Below are 12316 nucleotides of genomic sequence, written 5' to 3' on the forward strand. Positions count from 1 at the left end.
AGTCTGGTTCAGAATAACAAATCAGAGGCCATGGGTGAGTCAAAAGGTGCCTCCAAGTTGTTACAGAACCTCCTCATCATCACGTGAATAGGACTATGAAACAAGTCTGGTTATTTTGATTCTTTAGAGAGAATTTCTAATACTTGGCAGTGATCCTATCTGTAAGTCTCCTCCACCAAAGCTTTTCTTTAGAAAAAAAATTTAAAAATGCATAGTCTTCCCTACTGAGTAATGTATTGATTGTTTTAACTTAAGCATCAAGCTTTTCTTCTTTCTCATTTCTGTATTCTCACAGAATTCATTGACTCTACAGAACAACTAGAGGAGTTTGACTTGGAGGAAGATTTCGAGATTCTGAGTGTATAAAATAGTAGGAACTCAACCTTAAGATTTTTCTTCCATCTGGCACCAGAAGAACATGAACTCATTACATAAAACTTTTGTAGTCAGCAAGTGCCTGTTATGCCAACAGCATACAAACTTGATAGCAATCAATCATGACTGAGCCAATCACCACTTCTCAGAAAAAGACGTTTAACAATCCTCCCCCAGAAAGAACTAGAACAATCATGGGATCTAGGAGCAGAAAGATTAGGAGCCATTCTTTGCTTCCCAGCTTGTCTTACTTGGCCATAGCGACTCTGCCGCTACTGAAATGAGGAGGTGGACTTCTGGAAGATAGACAGCAACTCCCACCTTGCTTCAAGCACCAGCAGATGAGAGATGGTTACCTGTGTTTCTGCACCCTTTTAGGTGTGACCTCTTTTGGGCTAAATACTAAGAAGCAGTCTGTTCTTTTGCTCTAATAATAAAGTGATTACACCAGGGAGAAAAAGTTCTTGTTAAATTATTTGAATATATATTTTAATTAATTATAATTAATATCAAAAAGTTTGTCTAAGAAATTATGTCAGATGTGGACTTGTTGATCTCCTGACTCTTTGGGGGAACCTTATTTTAATGAGTCACTGTTCCCTTCTTTACTGATACTTTTGTCAGTAAAACAAAAGTATTTTTTAAAACCTGCCCTTAAATGAAATCATGATCGCTTAGGTCAGGGGTCAGCAAACTTTTTCTGTAAAGGCCAGATGAATGTTTCAGGCTTTGTAGGCCATGTCGCCTCTGTCTCAGCTACTTAACTGTGCTGTTTGAAGTACAAAAGCAGCCATAGACAATCTGAGCCTGGCTGTAAACCAATAAAACTATATTTACAAAAATAGATGGATGGCAAATTTAACCTACAGTCTGTAGTTTGCCAATCACTGACTTAAAATGTTGACTTTTGTTTGGGAAATTAAAAATCGTGTTTGAATTAGACTCCATTTTGCTTGACAGCCTTATTAGAAAGGATTATTCATGTGGTGACCTTTAATCTGTGTATCATATACAATTCCAAACCTTTTAAGGACTAGTGACATACTAAATTTTAAAGCACATTTTCCTATTGTCTTTGCCACCAACTCTCCTGTGTGGTTGCACCTCAAGTCCCAGCGGTGTTTTCCCCGTTTCTTCTTGCCCACTTAACCTGTATGCATTTCACTTGCATCCTCAACCAAGTTGTGAGGAAGACCAGCAACTGGGGTTTGAAAGCTAGCACCAACCCAAGGTGTGTTTCTTGTATATTTAGAAATATTATAACACTTGTTTTCTTAGATTCCACATTTTCCTTTTTTCCCCCCAGTAGGTAATATATTCCAGTGGTTCAAAATTCAAAATATTCAAAATGGTATTCAGTGAAATGTTGCTTCCTCCCAAGTTTCAGTTCCATTTCCTGATGCTCCTGTTATTATTTTTATCTTTCCAATGGATATATTTTATACTATACAAACATACGCATATATATCTTAGATTTGATTTTAATGACTTTAGCATTTCTCTACTGTTGATTTATTTGAAAATGATCCTGAGGTACCAGAAGTATGGGAACTCCTTTCTTGAATTTTAGCATGGGACGAAAAGCAGTTATAGGCTTATTTGAAACAGGTTTTGGGTTTATTGCCTATTAGAGGACTCTTTCTGTTCTTTGACTTTACTTGTATTTTTTCCTGTCTCAATGTTTTGTTATAAAGCTCAATTTGTAGTAACAGGAGCCCCCATGGCCCTAAGGGGGACTCATGAATTGCAATGAGATGTACTTTAGAAAAGTTTTCATCAAAGAACATCAAGAGTCAATTGTTCATGTTAAATTCCTTTTATTTGCTATGTACAGAGCTGACAACCATGTATTTTACTCAGAGAGGAGGTGAAGATAACAATAATTCAGATTATACTGATTATGTTTTGTTTATGTTGGCACTGTTTACATATTTAAGGAAACAGAATCATCTGGAAGGAATTGCCTCATGTCAACATATCTAAGTGTTCTGGGAAACTGATAAAGAAAATGGTTTAAAAAAATCTCCCCAGACAGAACACAATGCACTTTATAGTCCACTCAGGCTTGCTTTAGGTCTACTAACTGCTAAAGAGAGGTGTGTGTTAGATTTTTATGAGGTTTTAAAAATATTAAAATAGCTTAACAGGCTACCTCTAAAAGAGCAATTGGAAGGACATTTTAATGGAAAGTCTCTTACAGTCTCAAAATGCAAAGGAATCAATAAATTGCAAGCTTCTGCAAGCTTCAGTTTGCCACATTACACACATCTGCATGGCATTTGGATGAAACAAGGACTTCTGAGAAATTGGGACAAGGGATTTACCTTTTTGTTCCTGGAGTCAAAAGTAAAATTCATACCTCCTTACCCACCCACCCTTCTATCCCTGGCCTGGGAGAAAGGGCTGTGGTTCTCATTTCCCTTTTTGGGCCTGGCCATATTTGGTGCATCCTCCACTCTACTCTGGACCAGGCCAAGTAATAGGTCTCTGCCTGGAGAGGGAGCTGGCAAGAAGGATGTGATTTGTCTAGGACCATATTAAGTTAATTAGCCCTTCTTGGCTTCTGGCCTTCAAACCTCCCTAAGCAATATGGGGTCCAGTCGTGTTTACTCTCGAAGGAGTCAAAGCTCATCCTAGACTACTGGCTAGCACCTCATTCCAGCTCTGCTGCCTGCCTAGTGGGTTTTCTTGAAGGGTGAAGGCTTGCTCTATGCAGGCCCGACTCATCCATGAATACTTAGCCAGGTAATTTTTTTTTTTTCATGTGGAAACACTTGGTTCTGGTTTAAGCCAAATAATGTGTTGTGACCTCTAGACATAAAGAAATTACTTAACAGTTATAGAACCACTTTGTGATCAAGATGGTGAAGAAAGCTAGCAGCTTTCTAAGAAACTGGCAGTCCAGCAGGTCTTTCTGAGGTCATGCAAATATCCGAATCAAACAGTAGCTCCAGGTTTACTGAAATGGGACAGCAGATCTCAGCAGGGTGGGTTCACCCATTAGGCCTCCAATATCCATTAGGTGGCCAGTATCCAGTAGTCCAGCCCAAATGAAACTCCAATGTACAACTTTCCAGATAGGAAAATGCGTTTAGGCCTTTCTTCTTCAAATGGTTTGGGTTTGTGAGGTGACCGTTCTGTGGAGGAAGGGACAGCAAGGGGCAGAATGGCAGGGGCCACCCTACAGGCTTTTCATACACACCTGGCAGCGGCTGACTCGTGTGTGGAGCTGCCCAGCTTTCAATGTTTCTGGTACAGGTTCCTCCCCAAACTGCTGCTTCTCCTCCACTGTCGTCAGCCAGAAACTGTACTTGTTGGCAAAGTAGTGGCAGGTACCCTGGGCACCACTGCACTCAATGAAAGGAGTGGCTCGAAAATCCTCTAAGCAGGAGCCAGGTGAGACCAGGGACTGGCCTCCACCCTCGGTGCCAGCAGCAGTGTGCTGAAACAGATAGGGGTGAAGTGTGAGCTGGGCCCATGGCAGATGATGGACACTGTTGCTCCAGGAGGAACATGTGCTTCCTTCCTAAGCTCAGGCCCCTTGGCTCATCCCTAATGTCTAGCCAGATGACCAAAGACTGTATTTCTGGACCTAGACTGCTCATCCTCCCTTGTAGTAGCCTCAGGGCTAGTAGATCCCTCCAAGATTCCTGGTGCCCACCCAACCCACTGTGCATGGCTGCGACCACATCTCAGCCAGTTTCCCAAACTGCTGCTGCCTCACAGAGTTCTGAGGTGTGCTCGGTGTGCCCCCCACCCCCAATTCCATGGGCAAATAAGTGTTTGGCTGAATTAAGGGGAAAAAAATCAATAGGTTTCGGAATGCAGTTCTTCTCAGAGCCTGTCTACTTCAAGCCCCAGGTGGTGTACACCAAGAAGGAAAAAAGCATGCAATACTCCACAAAGTGGTTAAACCATCGGTCCTTCCCCCAAACATATCTATTAATAGCTCTGAATTTACCTTCATTAGAACTTATATTTTCAATCTGTACCACGACCTTTAGAGTGAGATATAGTGTTTGTTACCTGCTATGTACATGTAGGCCTCAGATTTAGCCTAATATTCTGGTCCTCACTTCAGGAAGCTCCTGCAGCACTCAGTTTCAGTATTTCCTCATCAGTATCACTCATGAGCCAATAATCTTTGGTCACAATACCCGTAGACAAAAGATTCTCTCTCCACTCCATCCCCTTCTCCATCACTTCAGCTGGGTTATTATCTGGACCACAGGAGGTGGGGAGGCCTCATACACACCCAGGTCAGGAAATGGCCAATGGGACAGATGCCCAGGTTGGATACACAGTAACACCTTACTTTGCAGAACTTTGGGGAAGTGTGTCTCTATAAAAATGACCTTTCCTAATAAATGAAGTATCAAAGTGTTCCTCATTTTGATCCTCAGGTAGGGCTTTCTAGCATGAATGACACATTACCCTGCCTTACTAAACAGCAGACACTGTATTTTACACTTTACAGATGACCCAGGTTTGTTGCTATGAGTGTTGGCTTTTGTTTTGGAGGAAGGATAATGCAGGGACCCTGTACCAAGAGACACAAATTGTAGTTTTTGGGTGGCCTTTGAATTGTTTTCTCCCTCTTTTCTCCCTTTTAGTGGGCATGTCTAATTGCTTCAAGATGCCCTACTAGGCACTCCAAATTCCCACCCTTACACATTTTCAGAAAAATATAACATTCTAGTATGTTACAATTAAGTTTACAGTAAGAGTAAAGAAATTCTGAATAAGGGTTTAAGAGCACACCCATGAGCAAAGCACATGATAGTTCATACATAACTTTTCTACCATTCCTTGTGGAAGCTCAGTGGACAGAACTAAGATTGATGGGTGAGTAATTCTGTATTACACTGGGACAAACTGCCCAATTCACAAAGACTGCAGTTTGGTAATTCTTTGAAGATACTCTCTTACCACCTCACCCCTGGTGATTTAGCGAAGACGCTCTGGCGAAGCAGGTACTTTAGTGGGTTCACATTGATTTGCCCTGGGAGTTATCCTGTCCCTAAACCTGATCTTTAACTCATTTAATGTGCCCACTTATTCATGGAATGTCATGTGAAGGACTTAATGCTGTCTTGGATTTACTGATGTTCTCAGCTCTTTGTTATCAAGATACAGCGTGGCTGGCCATTGCCTTCCCATCAAAATGGCAAGGCAGCAGAAATCCCATCAAGGACATGAAAATACAACATGCCCTCATCTGAGCTTTTTTGGAGGAGGTGGCTAGAGGGAGTGTGGGCACAAGAATGGGAGTGGAATGCCCAGACTGACCAGTGAGAGTGTGTCCCAGCCCTAAGTAGGGACAGCCTGTCCCTCACTGTCCATCCAAATTGTGTGGTTCCTCCTCCTTCCCTTGCTTATGGCATAACTGAAGGAAGCATAAAGATGCCAGGGCTTATGCCTGTGAAGCATTCTCACCCTGAACCACTGGGTGCAAACTGTTCCTTTCTGCTCACACTTGTAATTACCTGTCACTCATGCAAACGTGGGCTCTCTGGTCTTTGGCCAAACCCAGGCCAAGCATTTCCCTTCCTTCCAAACTCTGTGGTTTCTACTCTGTGTCCCTTAAAACTGGAAATCAGTCTGAGAGACTCTCCCAGAGATCCCTGCCCTCTGCCTCTACAACAGAGACAGAGGCCTTACCATGAGAAAGGAGTACCCCATCCAGAGGCTGTGCCAGCCAAGGGGGCACTGCGGGATGGTGACATCCTGGCTGTGTACAGCAATGGCTTGCGAGGGTGCCTCACACACAGAGCAGCGGCTGATATACTGGGGGATCTTGGTCTGGCCGATGGGCATCATGGGGATGGGGGCGGTGGTTGAGAGCCAGTAGGACTTATCATTGCGCCTGGCATAGTGACACACTTCATTGATGTTGCAGTAGATGAAGGGCATGGTGCTGAAGTGGGGCAGACAAGAGCCAGCAAACCCTGGAAGGAGAGAAGGTGGACAGGAGCAGGGCTGGGGCTATGTCCAGGGCTACTAGGACTTGGCTGGATGGTGGTTTGTGTTTACATCCAACTGTTTGTGCCAGAACAGGGACACCTCTCCTTACTATCCTGGAACACTGTACACACACTAAAATCTGTTGATCAAATCCTATTTTCAATGCATCAGGGAAGTTTGATAATGAAAATAATCTATACTAATAAAAGCCTAGGTGGCCCTTGCGCCCTTGTGTCATCACAAGATGGCCGCCCCCCATGTTGTCACAAGATAGCTGCCCCCACATTGTCACAAGATGGCCACCACAAGATGGCTGGCAGAGGAGAGCAGTTGTGGGCGATCAGGCCAGCAGGGGAGGGCAGTTGTGGGCGATCAGGCCATCAGGGGAGGGCAGTTAGGGGTGACCAGGCCAGCAGGGAGGGCAGTTGGGGGCGACCAGGCCAGCAGGGGAGGGCAGCTTGGGGCAACAGGGCTGGCAGGGGAGGGCAGTTGGGGGTGATCAGGCTGGCAGGGGAGCAGTTAGGAATCAATCAGGCTGGCAGGGGAGCAGTTAGGGGGCGATCAGGCTGGTAGGCAGAAGCGGTTAGGGGCAATCAGGCAGGCAGGCAGGCAGGCAAGTGGTTATGAGCCAGCAGTCCCAGATTTTGAGAGGGATGTCTGACTGCTGGTTTAGGCCCAATCCCACAGTCAGACATCCCCCGAGGGGTCCCAGATTGGAGAGGGTGCAGGCTGGGCTGAGGGACCCCCCCCCAGTGCACAAATTTCATGCACCCGGTCTCTAGTATTTTTATAAACTGAATAATGACTCCTTAATTAATCTGCTTTATAAAACCAGCATTTAATAGAGTGAGTCTACTTTTCAGAGTTAGCATACCTGTAGAAAATACAATTAATTCTTGGGTAAGCATCATTGCCCCACAGGTCATCTTATTGTTACTACTAATAATCACTAACATTTTTGAATATTTAATATGTGCCAAGCATTGTTCTAAACATTTTACGTTGGGTGATTCATGTAATCCTTACACCACCTTATGAGATAGGTACTAGAATGAGCCTTGTTCCATTCAGGAGGGAACAGAAGCTTGCAGAGGTTTAATAACTTGTCCCCAGGTACATAGCTAGTGTTAGAACCCAGACCTGTCTGACTCTAGAGCTGGTGCTTGTAACCCACTACCCAATAGTGGCCCACCAAGGGCTGGGGGTAGTGAGGAGCATGACTCTTATTTTTTGTGGGGCAGATGGCCAGGTCTGGCTGTCAGAGTCAGTACCTACCCAAGTCTTGGTTGTGGGCTTTCTCCTGCCCCTCCACAAATAGCAAGCTGTAACCCACCCATAGCTGGGTCATCTCAGCAGGGCACAGGGGCACCTGTTTCGACTGGCTGTGTTTCACCAAGGTGTAACCCACTCTCACGCTCTGTCCAGGCAATCCAGCCCTTCCAAAGGGGCCCTGTTTTCCTGGAGGACCTGAGAGACAAAGAGTGGAAAAGGGTGAGCCAAGTGCAGCCAATAATAACAGCAGCTACTCACTTTTTGCCGAACGTTGAGCACGGCACAATTTCATCACCTCAATTTGTAGATAGGTAAATTGAGGCTCAGAGGTCCGACAACTAGCAAGTGGTGGAGCTAGAACATCAACTCAGATGTACAGTAGTCCCCCCTTATCTGGGATTTTGCTTTATGCAGTTTTGGTTACCCATGATCAACCACAGTCTGAAAATATTAAATGGAAAATTTGAGAAATAAGCACTTCATAAGTTTTAAGCAGTTGTGCGTCATTCTGAGTAGTAGCATGATGAAATATTGTACCATCCAGCTCTGTCATGCCCAAGATATGAAGCATCCCCATGTACAGCATCTCCACACTGTATATTCCTTGACCATATTCACTTAGTAGTACTCTCAGTTATCTGGTCAACTATCAAGGTATTGCATTATTTGTGTTCAAGTAACCTCTATTTTGCTTAATCATGACCCCAAAGCCATTCACATAACTTTTATTACAGTATCCTATATAATGAAAGCCTAAGTGGCATCACACCCTTGCACAACGCCCTTGTGTGATGTTGTCACAAGATGGCTGCCACAAGATGGCTGCCACAAGATGGCCACCACAAGATGGCCACCACAAGATGGCCGTGCGCACAGCGGAGGTAGGGTCAGGTGGTCACTCCATGCAGTGAGGCTTGGGGGTCCCACGGCTCTGAGCAGCGCAGAAGAGGCCGGTCCTGGTGTCTCCACTGCCTCATGCGGAGGAGGCATGTCTGGGCGGAGGAGGCAGGTCACGGCAGGGAAGGGCAGTTGTGGGTGATCAGGCCAGCAGAGGAGGGCAGTTGTGGGTGATCAGGCTGGCAGGGGAGGGCAGTTGGGGGTGATCAGGTTGGCAGGGGAGGGCAGTTGGGGGCGATCAGGCTGACAGGCAGAAGCAGTTAGGGGCAATCAGGCAGGCAGGCAGGCAGGTGAGCAGTTAGGAGCCAGAGGTCCCAGATTGTGGAATCGGGCCTAAACTGGCAGTTGGACATCCCCCGAGGGGTCCCAGATTGAAGAGGGTGAAGGCTGGGCTGAGGGACCTCTTCCCCTTGCATGAATTTCATGCACCAGGCCTCTAGTATTGTTATAATTGTTCTATTTTATTATTAATGTTGTTAATCTCTTACTGTGTCTAATTTATAAGTTCTACTTTATCATTGGCATGCATATAGGAAAAAAACAGTATATATAGAATTCAGTACTCTCTGTGGTTTCAGGCATCCACTGGGGGTCTCAGAATGTATTACCCACAGATAATGGGGACTACTGTACCCAGTTACAGAATCCCCATTTTAAAAAGCATACTGTCCAGCTTCCCTCCCATAGTCACCTGGCTTTGGTTCTCTAAGAGGGGGCAAGGGAGGATTCTTCTTGGGCCAGCCTTGCAGACTCTTATAGTAGGTAACCAAGTACCTTTACCTGATGAATCAGAGGCAGCAAAAGCAGAGTTGGGATTATGGGGCAAATTGCACCCTCCTCTCCTGCCTGAGGAAAATGATCATACTACTTTCCCACCGAGCCTCAGAACTGTTCTCTACTCAGGACAACTGATTTGCTATCTCTGATATAAAGATGGGAAGTAAGTAGAAAAACAACCATACCTGGTCTCAAATTTTCTTATCTCTTGTTCCACCCCCCTCCCACCCACATCACAATCCCTAGGTAGAAAAGGGGAGATGCGGGACAGGAGGCCATGCTATACAATAGAGTCAGGGGTCTTAAGAGCTGGAAGACAACCCAGAAAAGTATTTGGAACATACCTTTCTCTTTAGGAATATAGGGCTCTAATCCTTCACAGGCTCAGAGGGAATGAATTAGAGTTAAGTTTTCTAGTCTCTGGGTAGTGTCAAGCTTTACCACTAAGTTCCCTAGTTCTCAGATTTGAGATTTTAACTCACCACCAAGCCTTAAAACCTCACAAAAGCCCTCTGCCCCTAGTGCTGACATTGCCAGACCTTCAAATCCTGGAGGTCCTTGCAGTCCAGGGAGACCGGGATCACCAAGAGCCCCAGGTGGGCCAGGGAGCCCACTCAGGCCATCTTTGCCAGGGATGCCAGGTAAACCTTTGGAGCCTACAAAGAGAGAAGACCCACAACAGGTTACTCATTATGGAGGGTCTGAAGGAGGGGACTCATATGTCATTCCCAGGACTCACCAGGAGAGAACGCTCTGTCCATAATGTTTGCACTCACATTGAGCTCAGGGCTGAGCTTCCCGGGCTAGTCCTTAGTTCATGGTGGGGCATCTAGGCCCTGGGACTGCACTCTAAACTTAGCCCTTCTGAGCTGCTTCACACCTATTTCCTCCTTCCTTCCTTTTATACTCCCAACAATGCTGGGAAGAATGCAGGGCCACTGCTGGCATCCCATGCCAGAAATGAGGACATTGAGGCTCAGAGAGACTGCTAACTTACTCCAGTCAAGGGGAAAACTGGGATTAGAAGCCGGGTTTCCTGTTCCCCAGCCCTGGGCTTTCTCCATTGCTTTTCACCCCCCTCCAGACTCCTTCCTCTCAACAGCATGTTAGTGAGGGTCAAGCTGTTTTGAGTAGCTGTTATGCTCTGCCCAGACAGTTTCTAAACCAAGTACAACTGCTGGTTCTGCTGGCCATTCCTCCTAGCAAGAAGTTTGGCAACTTGCCCTAACTGGTTTGGCTCAGTGGATAGAGCATAGGCCTGCGGACTGAAGGGTCCCAGGTTTGATTCCGGTCAAGGGCATGTACCTTGGTTGCAGGCACATCCCCAGTAAGGGGTGTGCAGGAGGCAGCTGATCGATGTTTCTCTCTCATCGATGTTTCTAACTCTCTATCCCTCTCTCTTCCTCTCTGTAAAAATCAATTATATATATATATATATATATATGTTTGGCAACTCTTTGAGGAGCAAAGGAAATGCTTGAGGAAGGTGCCCCCTGGAGCTGGGCTTTCCAGCCAATTTGTTCAGCCTCTCACCCAAGACTGTCTTAGTTACCAGAGAAGTCATCTTTCTCTTGAATTATCCTTACCTTGTAGGCCTACAGGGCCTTGAACTCCAGGATCCCCCGTGAGACCAGGGATGCCATTGATGCCCGGGACACCCATGGGTCCAGGAGGAGCCTGGATGGCTTCTGCAATTGGTGTTTGGCCCAGAGCACCTTGGGGGCCAGAAAAGCCTATGGGCAGGTGGGAGGAATGGAAATGTCAGGTGGAGGCTAAGGAGGCAGCCTTCCTTCTGCCTCAAAATCACCAGCTTTCTGCCCTTCCTCTTTGTCCCCACAATCTCCACTGAATGCCACCAGAATGGCTCTCACCACACTTTACATAATGTCCTATTTACCCATCTACCTTCCCAGTGGACTGGTAGCTCCTTGATGACAGGGGCTAAATTGTATTTATCTTGTCTTCTCAGGGCTCAGCACAGGGCCTGGTATATGTTGTAAATATGGTAATCTGAGGCTTGGCTTGGGACTGGGGTAGTTAGTTTACTCACTCACTGGTCAGAACACAGTGCCAAGGAGGCTGAGGGGATGCCTTTAATTCCTGAGGTTCAGTTGGCATCACAGCCTAGGGCCCCAAATGCAGGCAGCTGGCTTACTATTAAAGCCAAACAAGCCAATTTGCTTACTAATTCATTGAACAAGTATTTCTTGAGTGCCTACTGTGTAAATCAGGGACTAGATCAGTGAATAAGACAGATGTTTATGGAGGTTATGGTCTGGTGATAAAGATGAAAAATATATAATCTGACAAATACCATTAATATTACGGCAAATCGTGAGAAGTGCTACAAAAAAATGAACAGTGCAGTGACAATGGGAGGCAGGAAGGGGGCTATGAAGTAGAGAACCTGCTTTAGAGAGAGTAGTAAGTGTCATCTAATAAGCATTGACATTTAAACTGAGACCATTGAAGCATTAGAAAGAGCTGTGGTGGGGGGCAAAAGTATTCCAGGAAGTAGAAGTAGTGTGTACAAAGCCCAGGTGTTTTTGAATAACTGAGAGAGGCTAGTGTGGCAAGAGCACAGTGAGCTACGAAGGGAAAGGGCTGGTGATGAGAATAAGGAGGGAGGCATCACATAGGGCTTTGTGGTCATAGTTAATTTATTTATATGCCATAGAAGTCAGTGGATGATTTAAGTTTTTATAAGATCTCTCACCACTGTGTGGAGAAATGATCACTAGTGGAGGTGCACAATGGAAATAGGGAGACCAATGAGCAGGTCACTGCAGTGATTCATGTGGGAAATGTTGATGGCTTGGACCTGGGTGGTAGTGGTGGAGGTGATAAGAGGTGAGTGGATGCAAGGCACATTTAGGTGACACAATCCTCAGGGCTTGCTATGTGTGTGAGTGCCAGAGGTGGTGGTAAAGGATGGGAAAGATGGTTCTTCATTTCTGGATTGAGCAAATGGGTGGGTGGTAATGTGAATACAAATCCAATACCCACTAATGTAGAATGAGGAGACCAGTGG

At 45.6% G+C, this 12316-nt stretch overlaps 2 protein-coding genes across 3 annotated transcripts in view; one reads left to right on the forward strand and one right to left on the reverse strand.

Annotated features, from left to right (window-relative positions):
• ATG4A (autophagy related 4A cysteine peptidase) overlaps nt 1-843 on the forward strand; it is an 83767-nt gene extending 82924 nt beyond the window's left edge. The window contains exon 13 of one of the 2 annotated variants that reach the window (XM_080651976.1): nt 296-830. In XM_080651976.1, coding sequence (XP_080508102.1) covers nt 296-366 — 71 coding nt within the window. In that variant the 3' untranslated portion in view covers nt 367-830. Of the gene's footprint in view, nt 1-295 lie in introns of both variants that reach the window. The other variant, XM_080651977.1, reaches the window with a different exon arrangement.
• Nucleotides 844-3136: 2293 nt separating this feature from the next.
• The window catches only part of COL4A6 (collagen type IV alpha 6 chain), a gene marked incomplete at its 5' end in the record, with an annotated part of 504285 nt that continues 495105 nt past the window's right edge, over nt 3137-12316 (reverse strand). Inside the window, 5 exons of the mRNA XM_080653123.1 lie at nt 3137-3817; nt 6037-6323; nt 7615-7806; nt 9825-9941; nt 10872-11018. Coding sequence (XP_080509249.1) covers nt 3557-3817; nt 6037-6323; nt 7615-7806; nt 9825-9941; nt 10872-11018 — 1004 coding nt within the window. The 3' untranslated portion in view covers nt 3137-3556. The remainder of the gene's footprint in view (nt 3818-6036; nt 6324-7614; nt 7807-9824; nt 9942-10871; nt 11019-12316) is intronic.

This window comes from Plecotus auritus (genome assembly GCF_963455305.1).
Source record: "Plecotus auritus genome assembly, chromosome: X".
Classification (NCBI taxonomy): Eukaryota; Metazoa; Chordata; class Mammalia; order Chiroptera; family Vespertilionidae; genus Plecotus; species Plecotus auritus.